General features: G+C 43.3%; 1 protein-coding gene across 3 annotated transcripts in view; it reads left to right on the plus strand.

Annotated features, from left to right (window-relative positions):
• Nucleotides 1-2,257: 2,257 nt before the first annotated feature.
• The window catches only part of LOC107273535 (frequenin-1), a 23,516-nt gene continuing 11,535 nt past the window's right edge, over nucleotides 2,258-14,238 (plus strand). The window contains exons 1-2 of one of the 3 annotated variants that reach the window (XM_015751858.2): nucleotides 2,258-2,393; nucleotides 3,429-3,887. In XM_015751858.2, coding sequence (XP_015607344.1) covers nucleotides 3,824-3,887 — 64 coding nt within the window. In that variant the 5' untranslated portion in view covers nucleotides 2,258-2,393; nucleotides 3,429-3,823. Of the gene's footprint in view, nucleotides 2,394-2,644; nucleotides 2,782-3,428; nucleotides 3,888-14,238 lie in introns of those variants that run through there. The other 2 variants (XM_015751853.2, XM_025090959.1) reach the window with 2 other exon arrangements.

A 14,238-nucleotide genomic window follows, 5' to 3' on the forward strand; every position in this document is an offset into this window, starting at 1 on the left:
TTCTTGCATCTTCCGATTTCTTTGTCTCGTTCTTGGGAACTTTTGAGGTAGACAGTCTGGTCCGTGTCTCTCCCACTCTCCCTCCCCCCCCCCTCCGTCTTATTCTTTTTTATATGGAAACTTTGAGAGTTTTCCAAGAAGCCACAAGCCTTGTGTTTATGGATGGAATAAATTACAGGTCCAATGTCGAGGCTCGAATTTCTTCGCTCTCGATGATCTATGGTTCGTTTACAAGCGAGCGATACTTTCCAATAAAAGTTTGCGTGGATTATGTATTATTCGCGATAAAATAAGATTCCAGAATGGTCTAAAGAAATCGAAGATTCTTTATTTGTTCCATAAATTTTACACCGAAAAAAAAAGATTTTTTTAATTTCTCCCCTTTTGAAATTTCTCTCACTTCTTCTCTCGCCATAACGTTTCTTTAATCGTCGCCGTTTCTTTATAAATTGTTCCAAGTCGGGATTAATTAACGCCCAGCGGTAACCATATCCATCCTGCCTAATTAGCATCAAATATGAAAGATAAAAAATAAGGGAAATTAATCCATCATAATTAAAGTCTTTAGGATGCCGTCAGGGTGACGCAACACGCCATGATAACATCTATTTTGGTTTCCTCCTTGCTTCTCAGCAGCGTGGAAGCACGCGCGTGCGCACAGGCGCAGCAAGTAGGAACACATGAATTATACTTAAATTACAATGGACCATTGTTTCGAGTCTACCGGGTGTCACAGTATTTCCATGTAGACGCCCGCACACTGCGTAAACGCAACCCTTATCCCTTATGTCTCCCTTTGCAAACAAGTCAACTCCCTATTCGTTTTCCCAAGCCGCAGAATCGCGAGCGATTTACAATTCGCAAACACCTACGGAAACTGAATTGGTAAGATGAAAAGTTTTCGTGCTCGTTAAGCAATAGAAAATCCTCTCAGGAGAATTACTGTCTTCCGAGTCCATAAAATTATCATGGCAATTAACGAAGTCGCACCTGGAATACCGGATATAAATAAAGTGGCAACCACTGGGGTACATTACGACACCGCATGCAAGTAAAAAGACTCACTGGGAATGAGGTACAAGAAATAGTAATTATTATGGAAAAAAAAAAGATACGTCGGACGCCTCAATTAATTCCAGCAGAAACTGACAGAAAATAGGGAGAAGGGATCTGCATTCTTCCTAAGGGATGAAACTTGTTCAAGGGGGTCGTACGTTATTTCATTGTCAATGCATAGGACCTTCAGGGGTTGTTTGGACTAAGGGAAGCAGCTCGTGAAATGTCAGTTCGAAGATAAGTAACGTGAAAAATGGAAGTTACAAGTAATTGCTGCCGAGATAAGAAAATTTGGACGTTCGAGGAAGGAGAATCATTTTTTAAAAAAATAATACCTGCAGGAAAGTCTTCCTCGATATATTCGTGTCGATGTAGAAACGAGGGTAACGTCGCTTCGCCAAGCGACGAATTCGCCTTAAGGGAAGTAGGCCGATTTTTCGAATCACGTTTCGTGTCTTTGAACCCTGACCCTTTACGTTCTCCCTTTTACTTTACCTCAGGATTTACTTTATCTCTTATCCTTGCGGATTCCACCTCATCCGCAATCTTCCTGGCTAATCTTCCCTATAACGCTACCAATTAAGCCCGCATCCTCCTCTCTGTCCTTTCAAAAGATACTCAGAGCCCGGGCACTTTCAATCGGACTGCGATACCTTCCGGGTTAACATCTCGTCCCTCCCAGTCGATCGTGTCCGAGTGGCAACTTTTTTTTTTTTTTTTTTTCGATTGATGTCAAGAATTTTTTTTTCTTTTTTTATATAAGCTTTAAGGTAACTTCAGGAGTTTCTTTTTTCCCTCGACCGTTTAATCCGAGTAAGCGGTTCCAGAAGGTTTATGAGGTCCTCGACTTTGTCTGTTCGAAGATTGAGATTTTCTCTCCTCTTCTCTCCCATTGTTCGCAAAATGGCTTTGACCGCAGTGACGCGGTGCGTCGCGTCATTTGGCGACGGCACTTGGACACACGAGAGCCTGGCACGACGAGGAAAAGTCCAGCCGCCGTGCACGAGTAGGGGTTGCCGCGCAAGCGCCAAAATATCCCCCCGTCCCCACCCACAAGCACTTCCAGCAATGCCGTCCATGAGAAAAGCAGTCTGACGCCGGGCGCCGCGACGCTATCATGCGCGTGCTTCGGGTCTTTATTCCTGGAAACGAAAGTTCTTAACGGTGCTGGCGTTAAATTATCAATGAAAATGACATCTGACGGAACGACCAGAAAGCTCAAATTTAATCAGTGACGAAATTCCTGCGTTTGGCATATTAGAATATTTTTGGATTTTACGAAAATTATCTCTCTCTCTCCTGTTTACTTCCGCGATCAAGGAATTTCATTTATGACGGTACTTACCCAATCGTTCCGCCCATCAGGACGTTTTATTATTTTTCTGAAAAAAGAAATAAAATTTTGTGTAAAAAATATTACGAGCTACGATGACGAATCCGAAAAAAAAAATTGATTGATTAGAAAAGAAAGAAAAAAAAAGAAAAATTTGGAAAGTTCCATGCGTGATGACGTCACTGAGATCTCGTGAAAAATCGTGTCAAGTGTATTTTACATAATTGCATATTATACCGAGAACAGTCGAAGCGCACGGCGGGCTGAGTCCTCGTGTCGATGTACATACAAAAGGCCTTGTTACCTTCAAGTCAATCCCTGAAGATGAAGTCGTCCGTATAACGAACCGGAAGATAGGCTTAGGCGGCCTGGAAAATCGTCTGCTCGTAACTGTTCGTAACCCCTTTTTAGCTTAACGAGCGAATAACGTAACGTAACAGCTTAAACTTGAAAATCCTCCCGTCGCGTGTAGAATAAATAAGTGGACGGCGATGAATAATCTCGGTGGGAATTGTAGAAGCATTGGAAAAAAATCAATCCTACTCAATTTCATTTATACGATAGAGTTCGAACTATCTCGTGACAATCAAGCAGTCCGAGTATCAATTCCGAATATAGGTTTGACCTTTCTTATCGTATTAAAAAAGAAAGTAAAAAGAGAAGGAAATGGCAAAGCGCCACATTCGCTCAGGCAGATTCCTCTCGGTCGACTCGGCATCCGTGTAGCTAACTCAATTTAACGACACTTTTCAAATTTACTGTATGAATCCAGGGGGAACGTTTAGGACGAACTTTTCACAGTCCCAGGACACGCCGAGGGATTGCCCTAAGCGTCGCGACGCTTCGTGAAAACTTGACGGAATCCTCGTACCGGGATTACCTTTCGAAAACTTATTGTTAGTTTGGTTGGATCGAAAAATTTTAAATTTCAGACAGGAAATCGGAAAACGAAGCGTCAAGTGATTCTGCACGTTGAAATTATAATTTGGTGATCGAGGTAAAATAAAATAGAAAGAAAAAAAAATCTTACTCTTTGCAGGTCGCACTTTCACACTTCTGCGGGAAATAGGAACGCAAAACTTTGAACTCCTATCCATTTCTCGTCTCCTCGATACGAGCTGTTGGAAATAAAGTAGAGTAAAGTCACTGAGTGAAAGTTAAAAAAAAAAAAAGGAGAAAAAAAAAAGATAAACTGTCGACATCAGACTTCAGGTCGGAGTCCGACTGTGGTACAAATAAAGCGCGAGGAACTTGGAAAAATGTTTGGTGAACGGTGAGAGTAAAAATTGAGTTTGTGAGAAAATAGGAGAGGGGATATTTTCCCCCAGGATTTTCCCAAAGACCCCGCGAAGGGGAGCTGAGGTTGGAGAACCGGAAACTGAAGCATCGGAAGGTGGAATAGTTCAACAAGAGCGGCTAGAGAAGCCGAGGAAAATGGGAAAGAAAAATAGTAAACTGAAGCAAGACACTATCGATCGACTGACTACGGACACGTATTGTAAGTGGCAAACGCATTATCCTCGCATCAAATATTTCCGACAACCTCTTGGAAATCCTCAAGAGGCTTGTCCTCCACATTCGAGCCTCCATCGTTTCCCTCTTTAAGGCTATACCGGGTGTCCTCGATGAGGCCGAGGTGCATCCACATGTTCAAAGGGGATTAAAAGACTTTCAACAGGTTTCGACTTTAGATACGTGACAGGGACGGTTTCGGAAAAATTTTCAAAAAATTATTTAACCTCGCTCAGGCATTGATAAAGAAAAATTATATTTCAGATAATCCTACGAATTTTCCTCTTAGTGCCACCCCGTGAATTTAGCACCGTTTGGCTAATCCGAAACGACACGATCCCACCGGGTGTTTCCTGGTGTTGCTTTAATGCAAAGCCGCTTAACGAATCTCTCCTTTTTTCATTCGAAATGTAATAAACGGCGAGATGTCAGAATATTAAGGATCATAGAGTTCGTAAAGTATAATACCCAGGAGATTACGAGTTCCGCCCTTGTAAGGATAGCGCAGTTTGTACGATGACGTGTCTATAGGATTTAGCAGGATCGAGAGGGATGATCGCGTGAAATATATTTTAATGAAATTACGTAATTCCTTAAGCACTGTCCATACGCCGGAGGTTCGACGATCCTCCTGGACACCCGAGGTATTTTCGACGATCTTTCTTACTCAGAGATAATTCCTACGAATGTCGACAGGCACGCACGTTGCGCGTCACGTTTTGCCTCCGTCGACCGAAAACAAGAAAAAGACCATTATTTACCTAAGAGCCCATCAGCGTTTCCGAGGCGGCGCGCGTAACGTAATTTACAGCCGACAAGAAAATCCAAACGCGCGCCGAACCTTCTGGGTGCTTTCGCAAAAAAAAAGAATGAAAAAAGAAAAGACGAGAGAGGCTTCACTACGGACTACACTCGCTCTCTCTCTCTCTCTCTCTCTCTCTCCCCCCAAAGACAAAGCATTTCTCAAGAGGAATCAGTATACAGGACGAGTAACAGCGTTGAGCAATCCAAAGGAAATTGAGAACACGAGCCCAGAGTTCTCGAGAAATTTATAGGGATCCCTTTTAATAGCATTTAATTAAGGCTCCGGCAGATGGTGCTATTTTTGACGTCAGGAACTTAATTGCCCCATTAGCTATACTCGATTTGGCATAACATCTAAACAAATCCATTCGTTTAATGGCAAATTATAAGCATTCGGGGCTCGTGAACAAAGCACGATACGAAATGCCTTAGGGTCTTACAAATAATAGATGCGTAAGGCCGCCAGGTATAACTTCCATCGATCGAAATTATAATGGGTTATGCTATCGTGCGCGAAACTATAGAATTTTTGGTTGAGTCTCATGATACGCATAATCGAGGATGCCCTCGAGCAAGGGCGAAGTGATATTGGTTGTCCAGGGGTAGAAAGCAGGAACTTTTGTTTAGACCAAGTCGACAGCAAGCTTTCTCTGCTTTCTCCCATTGACACAGGCTTCGGCCTCGCTCTCTGCTCTTTTCCGCCAGTCGGCCATCTTGCTTTTATTATTCATTCGATTCGCTCTAGCCAGAGACTAAAGGCAACCACCCTTCGCGCACCGGGGGTAGAAAAGCGGGCAGTACGAACTGCGGCAACGATCGATGCCGATGCGCACTTTTTCCAAATAAAAAAATCCTCCCCTCGCACTTTCACGCCGACACCTCTATCCACGTGAGATCCACGTAGCTATTTATGCTTCAATTACAATAACTCCTCACGTGACATCAATGAACTCACCCGGGAGACCCTCTTGAACGGATCGTCGCCCAAGCGGTCTCCAAGGGTCGGCCCACAGGGACGTCTAGAGGAGACGATGAGGGATGTGGAGGAATTCATGAATTCCCAGCATATTTTACACCCCGTGACGATCGAAGCATCGTGACACGTTGGGAAATACGATTTTGGCGAATCATCCGAAATTCACACGCGGGAAGCTCGAGGATTTCTCTTAAAGCATTATCGGAGATTCAGCATCCTTGGCGCTCAGTATCCGTAGAGGGTTGAATATACGTCGTTAACGTTGCTGGAACCGCTGTAATTATATATTATAGGGCTTTAGCAGTCGGGGAAACTGACTGGGCCAGGTACGTACCAATGAAAGGGACTGTCTGAGGACTTTGGGAATGTAAGACCCCGCTGGAGTCGAGGAATAAGGCACAGGGCCCACCAAGAGAATACAATGGTAGCTTTGTGTAACTTTATCTCTTGCTCCGTAAGACTTAATTAAACGGCAAGATCTGGATCTTTGAGACGCTATATGTATAGTGTATGTGTATCGCCGAATCGGTGAATTATCTTACGAGACTAGAATCTTCATCCCCGTCTGACTGTTACCCCCTGTGACTATTGGAACTCCAACTTTGACTTCCCCTTCGTATATCTAACAATATCTTTTGAATATGTCACTGACTAACGGCCTAAGGGCGGTATCCCCAATAGTGCGTCTACGGAGACGCAAACAAGTACAGAAGCGGAGCGAGGGAGTGATAACTGTAGCCGCGGTAGAATTTACGTTCGCTCGACGTTTAAAATTTATTAGAGCCATTCGTAAAGTCGAGGGCGATTTGGCTTTCGTGACTGTCGCTGGTATCGCGACGGCGAGTCGAGTTTGAAGAAGACGGCCAAGTTTTTCTTTAGATTTTCACTGCGTAAAAAGGTCGGAACGAATGATGGAGAAGAAGAAAATAGGTGGTTAATAAATTTCAGTAAATTAGATCTCTAGCTCTATCGTTCTCTCTCGTGCAATGTCGAAAAATTATTTGACTTCTTATCGTGTTATTCCGTCTCGAATGAAATTCAGAAAACGCCCCAAAAAAATAGCTATACGGCCAAACGTATATCTGTATCTATAAATCTATCTTGGGCATATCTGCATACCTTGGGGGATGTGGTATACAAAAAAAAAAGTGCTTTTGAGTTATAGGAAATTCTTCCGACCATCGTAACTATTCGTTTAACCTTTTTTTTTTCTTCATTTTATGCCTCTGTGCCTTCATCTAAGAAACGTGACTCCGTGGAATTCTTAAATCGGCGCTTAAAGCCGGAAACTCGACTGCTCGGCTGGAATCAAGATCCTCGCTGAGATTATGACTCGAGCGAGCTTCATTCCCTTTACCCTTTGTTCCTCATTTCTTATCTCTTGTCGGTGGGATGGTCCAGCAATTTTTAACGAGTCGTGATTGGACTCTGCCAAAGGTAAGAGAGGAGTAAATGAAAAAAAAAATAATGAAAAGCAAGAAAATAGCATTTTTCGAATACCAACGACTTTCGAAAATTCGAATTTATTAATAATCAACTTTTTGCATCTGCATATTTTTCTACTATATATAAAATCCTAATCAGAGCAGTGGTACCTAATCGCCTCCTGAAGCTGGTAGGAATAACGATAGTTGTCATTCAAAAGCTGATTGTTGATTTTTTTTCCGCAAAATAATAATACCTAGACAGGACAACGTAGATCGAGTGATACGAGAGAAAACGGGTATGTTGTTGGTAGTACGTATGGTTGCATCCCTATATAGGGTGTTCCAAGTAGTTTAGCTACAGGGGGTAGCAGGAAAATTAATCTTCGTATCGTCCACCCCTTCAGAGTTTTCCGAGGCACGTCTCGATAAAAGTTATCATTTGTATCGGTAGACTGTCGATTTGCCGTTGCCAACCTTGGGGGACTTTACAATATGTCACCCGGTAACATAGAGAAAGAGACTGGGCGATGAACAAAAAAAAATATGAAATTGAGTTAAAAATAGAGGCGGATGGTGAAATCGTCGAGGTATCAAATATGAGAGGAAGAAAATACGTAATAAGGGCCTTCCCTGTACATATACATATATACATGCATGTAAGCAACCAAGGAGGCGATTCCAGATAAATTGAAGGTGCGCGTAATAAATAAAAGATTCATAAAATTATGCATGAGTGTGTATAGAACGTAGGTTGGTACGACTGGCCCGTCAGGGTTTCCGCACAGTCAGCACCAACCCTACTCGAATTTATACGAGTTATATCCCAAGAGCGAATTTATCCCTTAGCCGCTAGATTTCTTCCAGCTTCCAGGACTCAGCCACCCTTACCGTAGCTACAGCTTTGCAGTAACTACCCCTGCGAACGACCCTGCAACAATTCGTTCTCCAATATATTGCCTACAGTGGCCAGCCTGTGACAACACGTGCGTCAACCGTACGCGGTAGCTAAACGTCAAGGCGAACACGAGCAACGTAGAAAGACACGCGAGTGCAGGAAAGTCGAAGCTTCGAAAGTGCACGAGAGGCTCGCGCCTTGAGAAACTTGCGACACGTAGGCTGATGTCATTGGTCTCTTTCCTTTTTAAATATTCTTTTTACTCGTATCGTAAGAAATAATTAATCGCGATGGCCCAATTACTCCTAACCCGAGCTTTTACACGCTTGTATATGTATATATTTATCACGTGCGTTTCTACGTTCATACGTCATTAGTTATTACCATACTTTTCACATTGCAGACTTTCCATCGCGTCCTCGTTTTACTCAAGGAAATTATTCTCGCCCCGTCCAAGTCTCAAGCCTCCTATTTCTAACTGCGACTCACCTTCCGCCCAGAGAAAAATAACGCACGCTAATTCCTCCTGCCGTTAAAATTCACTTGGGGGTTATTACAAGCTCGCACAGACCTGAAGAGTCGGAGCGAGAGAAACCGAGAGAGAGAGAGAGAGAGAGAGAGAGAGAGAGAGAGAGAGGACTGTTTATTATCAGACTAAAGCCTCGAGCAAAGCCGGTAAATCCACAGCTGTAAAGAAATAAATTTATTGTGTCGTTTAGTGCTGTTTTCATGCACACACGCCCCCCCGCCCCCGCCCCCCGTGCATGCGTATTATGTGTATATAATACAGACACATATAAACAGAGTCCATGGTCAACATGGTAGTTTTCAAAGAAAAAAAAAAAAAAGTACGAGAAATAAAAAATGAACAAAAAGAAAAAATCTACCGCAATGCCGCAGAAAATGTCATTCGCAAGTTTTATACATTGTTTATTTTTTTCTTCTTTTCCATTCTCCGAACACGCCACTCAATCTATACATATAGGGTGTATCTATCGATGACGATCTATAATTTTGTTTTCCTATGAACTTGCCAGAGATATTAAACATAAGACTAACCGTCCAAGAAATTCTGAATGGCGTCTCATCATCCCCTCGTGTAATTTCGCGATTCTATCGCATAGGGACAATATCATTAATATTCCCTTGAACCCTCAACTATACATGTATGTATAGGGACAAGACCGTACCCAGCATCCAGTATGTATTCTAGTCTAATATGACGTCGATCTACGTTCCTGCATCGTAAATCGTATCAGGAACGATAAACCGATAGGAGCCACGTAGCAGAATGGATTGATGCACGTAGCCAGCATACAAGCAACCCTTTAGGCTTGCCGATCAATCATTAGACATGTGAACTATCTTGGGTCCATAATAATACGTAGGGGGATAATTCGAACCGGTATAAACCCCCTCTATAAATTTCTGTAAAAAGCACTGAGCAGGGATTAAATGCACTTTAGACAAGCTTGACTTATATTTTTACATTAGAGACAGAGATGCATGTGTGTTCCGAAGGGTGGTAGTGCAGTAGGGGTGGTACGTTTATATATATGTTTGACTCGGTCAAGGGATGCAGGACAGGAGTGGGAGTGGGAGTGGGAGGTTGCTGGCGCCGGGCGTCATGTGGCTGGGCGACCGAAAACTTCGTAGCCTCTAGGTTATTAGTTCGATACTAGAGCCATAAGAGATTTAAGGTGTCTTCACACCGTAACGTTGCACTCGTATATGTTCTTGGAAGTAAGAATTTTACGCGTCCTAGACTTTCCGCAGTTATTACGTTTTACGAGATATTTATAGGAGTGAGGCGAATCGCCGTATTTTACGCGATGCGTGCAAGCCCTGAAGTTCCTTTTTATTTATTATCAACTTTTATACACCCGATACACTGATATTAAGAAACTTGACGCAAAGTCATCCGCCATTCTTGTTCCATTTGTTAATTACGGGCGATACTTTTTTCTTTATCTCATTTGCATTTCAATGCCGCGTTTCACTTGGGACAAAAAATAATCCTGTGTCTCTGGTTTTATTCGGCACACGTGTTCGAGTGAATTTACATTTTTTTAATTTAATCAGCCAGTCATACGTGACCTTAGCGGGGATGGGTTGCTCGTTGAATCGTGACCCTTGACTTTGTTCGACCTGAATCCTTTGAATCTTCCAATTATAATAAAACTTGATATCATTGAAATTCGCGTAAAAGTACTTTGAGATATTTTAATGTATATGTATAAATCCACTTCATGCATTACTTATATCTATAGGCCGGATTTATAGGAGTGCAAGGAACACGTCTGGTTTTAAGGGAAAACTTCAATAGTCATATTTGCATTTAAGCTGCTTTAATTGAACTTGCCAAGTTTCGAGGATTTAATGGGGAAATCTGACGTGTGTTTTCCGAATGACTGAACTACGTAAACAATCTTTCGTTTATCCGTAAATGTATCTGTTATGCAAAATTTTGCATGAAAACTTTTATTTTTCTTGAGGTCAGCGCAAATATTTTCTGGAGTAAGAACAAATATTGCCTTTTATCAATTGCACCATCGGCAGTACACAAGTATCTACCATACGTCTGCAAATCTGAATAGGTATATAGGATTATTCTAGGTGGAGTTTTAACATGTGTTTCATGTGACCCGAAAAAGATCATAGGTCATATTTTAATATTAATATTATCTAGAGATAGGGTGTTCAGGAATGCAGCAAGAAAAAGTAATGCTGCATATTATATTATTACAGAGGATTGGCCAGAGTGGGGATAACTGATAGTCAAACCTTTAAGCTTGGTGACCTCTTTCCTAGGTGACCTCACCTCTCAGGCTGCGCCTTTGAATATTTAACATTGACCAAAGAGTCGCCAGGGTTTCCAAGTGACAACAGACCAAGTGGCGTTGGCGAACAATGAAAGGAGACAAAAGGTACGAACAATTCATGGCTAAAAAGAGGACAGAGAAGCGAAAGGAAAAAGAGAGAAAAGGGGTAAAGGGAGTGTCGAGTGGGAACTGGAAAAATTCCACATTGTTATTATTATTGTCACACCCCCGAGGCAACCAAAGACAAACAGATTCGGCAACAATTGAAAAAAAACCTCGGCCCATTCGGTAGAAACACTCGGTGGATTTTCGTTTTATCCCTCGCGCAGGGGTGGCAAATAGTATTAAGGGTCATGGACCTGCAGGCTGGAATTTTCCCTTCGAAGAAAATATCAAGGATTATACGTATCGAGTGGGAGACCCCGGCACGGTCTTTACGAAGGCCCGGGTGTCATTTTCCAATATTCTGAAATTTTTTGATCACTATCCTCAGCTGCCTTTAACTATCTTCTTAAGACGAGGATGCTGCTCGCGGTGTTTTGCCAAGTCTGAAAAGGCGGCCGACTCGTCGTATGTTTTCTTAGCCGGGATGTTTCGTTGGGCGGTGAGAAGAGTCTTTAGGAGAAAAAAAAGGGAATTTGAAAATGGCCAGGATGAGCCCCCTCGAGAGAATAAATAGGGGCAGCCCTGGTGGGTGCAGCCAAGCGATGCAACCATAAAGTTCTGTGACGTGAAACGTTGAGACCAATTACGTGGAGTCGCTGCGAGGAAAATTACAGGTGTTTAGGGTTCTTCGTGTCTGCGTTCCTGCGGGACTGGCTGGAAAAGGAGGAAAAGGAGAGCGAGAGGGGAAGCCATTCTGCCATCCCTGGCAGAAAGGAGACACTTGCTGAGAGCCAGAATCTCCCCGGTTCCGTGAAAGGCTTAAGGGGAGGCTTAATCGCTTTGTCATTAAAGTGGCTACGAATAGTGAGTCTCCTTACGGGTACGGAATTGCGTAGCTGCCAACTTTCTTACCTTTTTGCTATTTCCAACAGCTTCGGCGTTGCTCCGTTTCCAAGTATTTATTGCCATCTCATTTTTCGACTTTTCTATTTTCCTACCGCCATCTCGACAATCGGAACGTCGATCACGAGAAATGGAATCCACTGTTTTTTCTTTCTTCTACGGTGGATCGCAACTGATGCCAGATCTCGATTTCTTCGATTATCTGGAAAAATGGCATTTGTTAGCCCACTTCGTCTCAGCTACCATCGGATCTAACAAATCCTCCGAATCCTACTATGACGAATTGTAACATTATCCCCCTAAGAAAGATCCTCTGTTTCTTGTATCCTTCAGGAGATATTCGACGCGAAAATTATTTTTTTTTTTTTTACAAAATCTCTGTGGATTTTCCGCCAACACGTGTAGCGCGCGAAGATCCGGTGACGGGAGTTTTTGAAAAATTACCTAAAACGTGCAGCTACACCGAAACCTGGTCTCCTTTGAAATTTCTAGGTGCAACTGCGATTTATCGTCGGTCGCATAATTCAAGTTAAATAACTTTTTGTTTACCGCTAAACCCAGAGAACCGTAACACGGTGGAACACTGGAACTGTACGAAAAGTTTGGAACAGTTCCAAACGATAGGAGCGCATGGGACTTCATTTACATTTATGAATATTTCGTTGAGTCCCTGTGTTTATATAGCAACGTGTACAATGTCCAAGTTGCTCACATAGTTTAAGGATTTCAGGTGGTAGCCATTTCCATGGCGACTGCTTAAAAAGTGCTGTAAAAAATACTTTTTTAATATCAGCCCCGTACATGAAACCAGGGGAAGCGATTAACGCGCGCATGGGAGGAGTACAAGGCGTTTCAAAAGAAATGGTACAAAAGTGCCGGGTAGTACAGAATCCACGTATTATCGATCGCGCAAGGTAGCTGTCCCTTCTTCGATCAGGCATTAAGATAATTGCACGATAATTAATTTCCGCGCCGTCAACAGACTGACAAATGAATTTCACCCGTTATCATCGAATGCTGACCCTTGCTCCGATAAGCCCATCAAGCTTCATTGACGCTCATCCGATCGCCAACATATAAAAAACATTGACAAAGGTGCGTATAGTCTCCGAGGACAAAAGTATCGTAAAAATGGATATTTTTTAGAGGAAACAAGGAAACCCATAATTTTACGCAGGAGTGTGATAAACTAAAAGTAAAAAGTAGATGGACGTCCGATATATCATAGCCTGATATATTCGCCCGTTTGAGTGTTATCTCAATGGCTGATAAGGTAACGGCGGCAGTTGGTAGAAACGACCAGAGACATAAGGGGGGTTGGAATAAAAGAAATACCGTAACCCCTGACCCCCTAAAGTATAGCTACCCCACGAGACACACAGTGGTGATGGGGGGTAGCAGGACGGGGGGGGGCGTTCGATGTGTTTACCTGTGCATACCTGTGTTAGGGGGCGAAACGTGAAATTACGGAAGAATTGGGGAAAGAATAGGGGTGCGCCAGGGACGTTTGCTTGGGGCATAATAGGATATCAGGAAGCTCAGTGGTCACGCGAGAAAGTCACGAATCGACGGTTGATATTCGTGACTGGCGATTTGACTAGCGATTTGACTGGCGATTTGACTGGCGCTTAAGGCACCCCGTAGCCGTTTCTCCTCCATCTCCTACGGTTAGTTGAATTAAAATGGTAATATGGCGTCGGCCGGCGGCTACGACCACTGAATTATTGCCTGTTAGCATATCGCAGTGCTCACGCGGTGGCGAACTGTTGATCCCTCGAGAGCAGCTTTAGCTTTACTACCTTTCGAGCTACCTGGGACACCCGGTATAAGTGAGACTTGCGAGACGCGTGGGAAATACGTGGTGTGCGTGTTTCACGCGTACAGCAGAACCCGCTGAGAATATGTAAACGTCCATGGCAGTCAATCGACCGGAAACGGTGCTTCCATTTACAGGGTTTCTTCCTCAAAATTTCTTAGGATCCCACGTGACCTCAATAACACTCTGGATTTTCTCTTTCGCTTTGAGTAATCCATCCCATCTGACCTAAATGACCTGTTCTAATCTAACGATAAGTGGATAACAAAGAGGACCCTTCCTCGAGATTTGGTAACAAGTGTCCTTTTTCCGAGAGGATCGAGAGGATCGAGAGGGTCGAGGGGGGGGGGAGGTCACTGGCCAAGGGTGGTTTCTCTCTTTAGGGGATGGTTACGCACGTCGTTGGAGGGGATTCTACAGAAATTACCATATAAACCGCAAAACTCGACGCGTATAAATGTAGGTTTCCATCCAGCGAAGATTTCCTCGATTTAGGGGATCGCTGTCGCCGCAGCCCTTTCTGCTGGAAGCGGCGCAGGGTGCGAAGGAATAAATTCACTTTATAAATCAGAGTCCGGGGCGGGGGGGG

This window comes from Cephus cinctus, unplaced genomic scaffold (genome assembly GCF_000341935.2).
Source record: "Cephus cinctus unplaced genomic scaffold, Ccin1 Ccin1_scaffold0091, whole genome shotgun sequence".
NCBI classification, from domain to species: Eukaryota; Metazoa; Arthropoda; class Insecta; order Hymenoptera; family Cephidae; genus Cephus; species Cephus cinctus.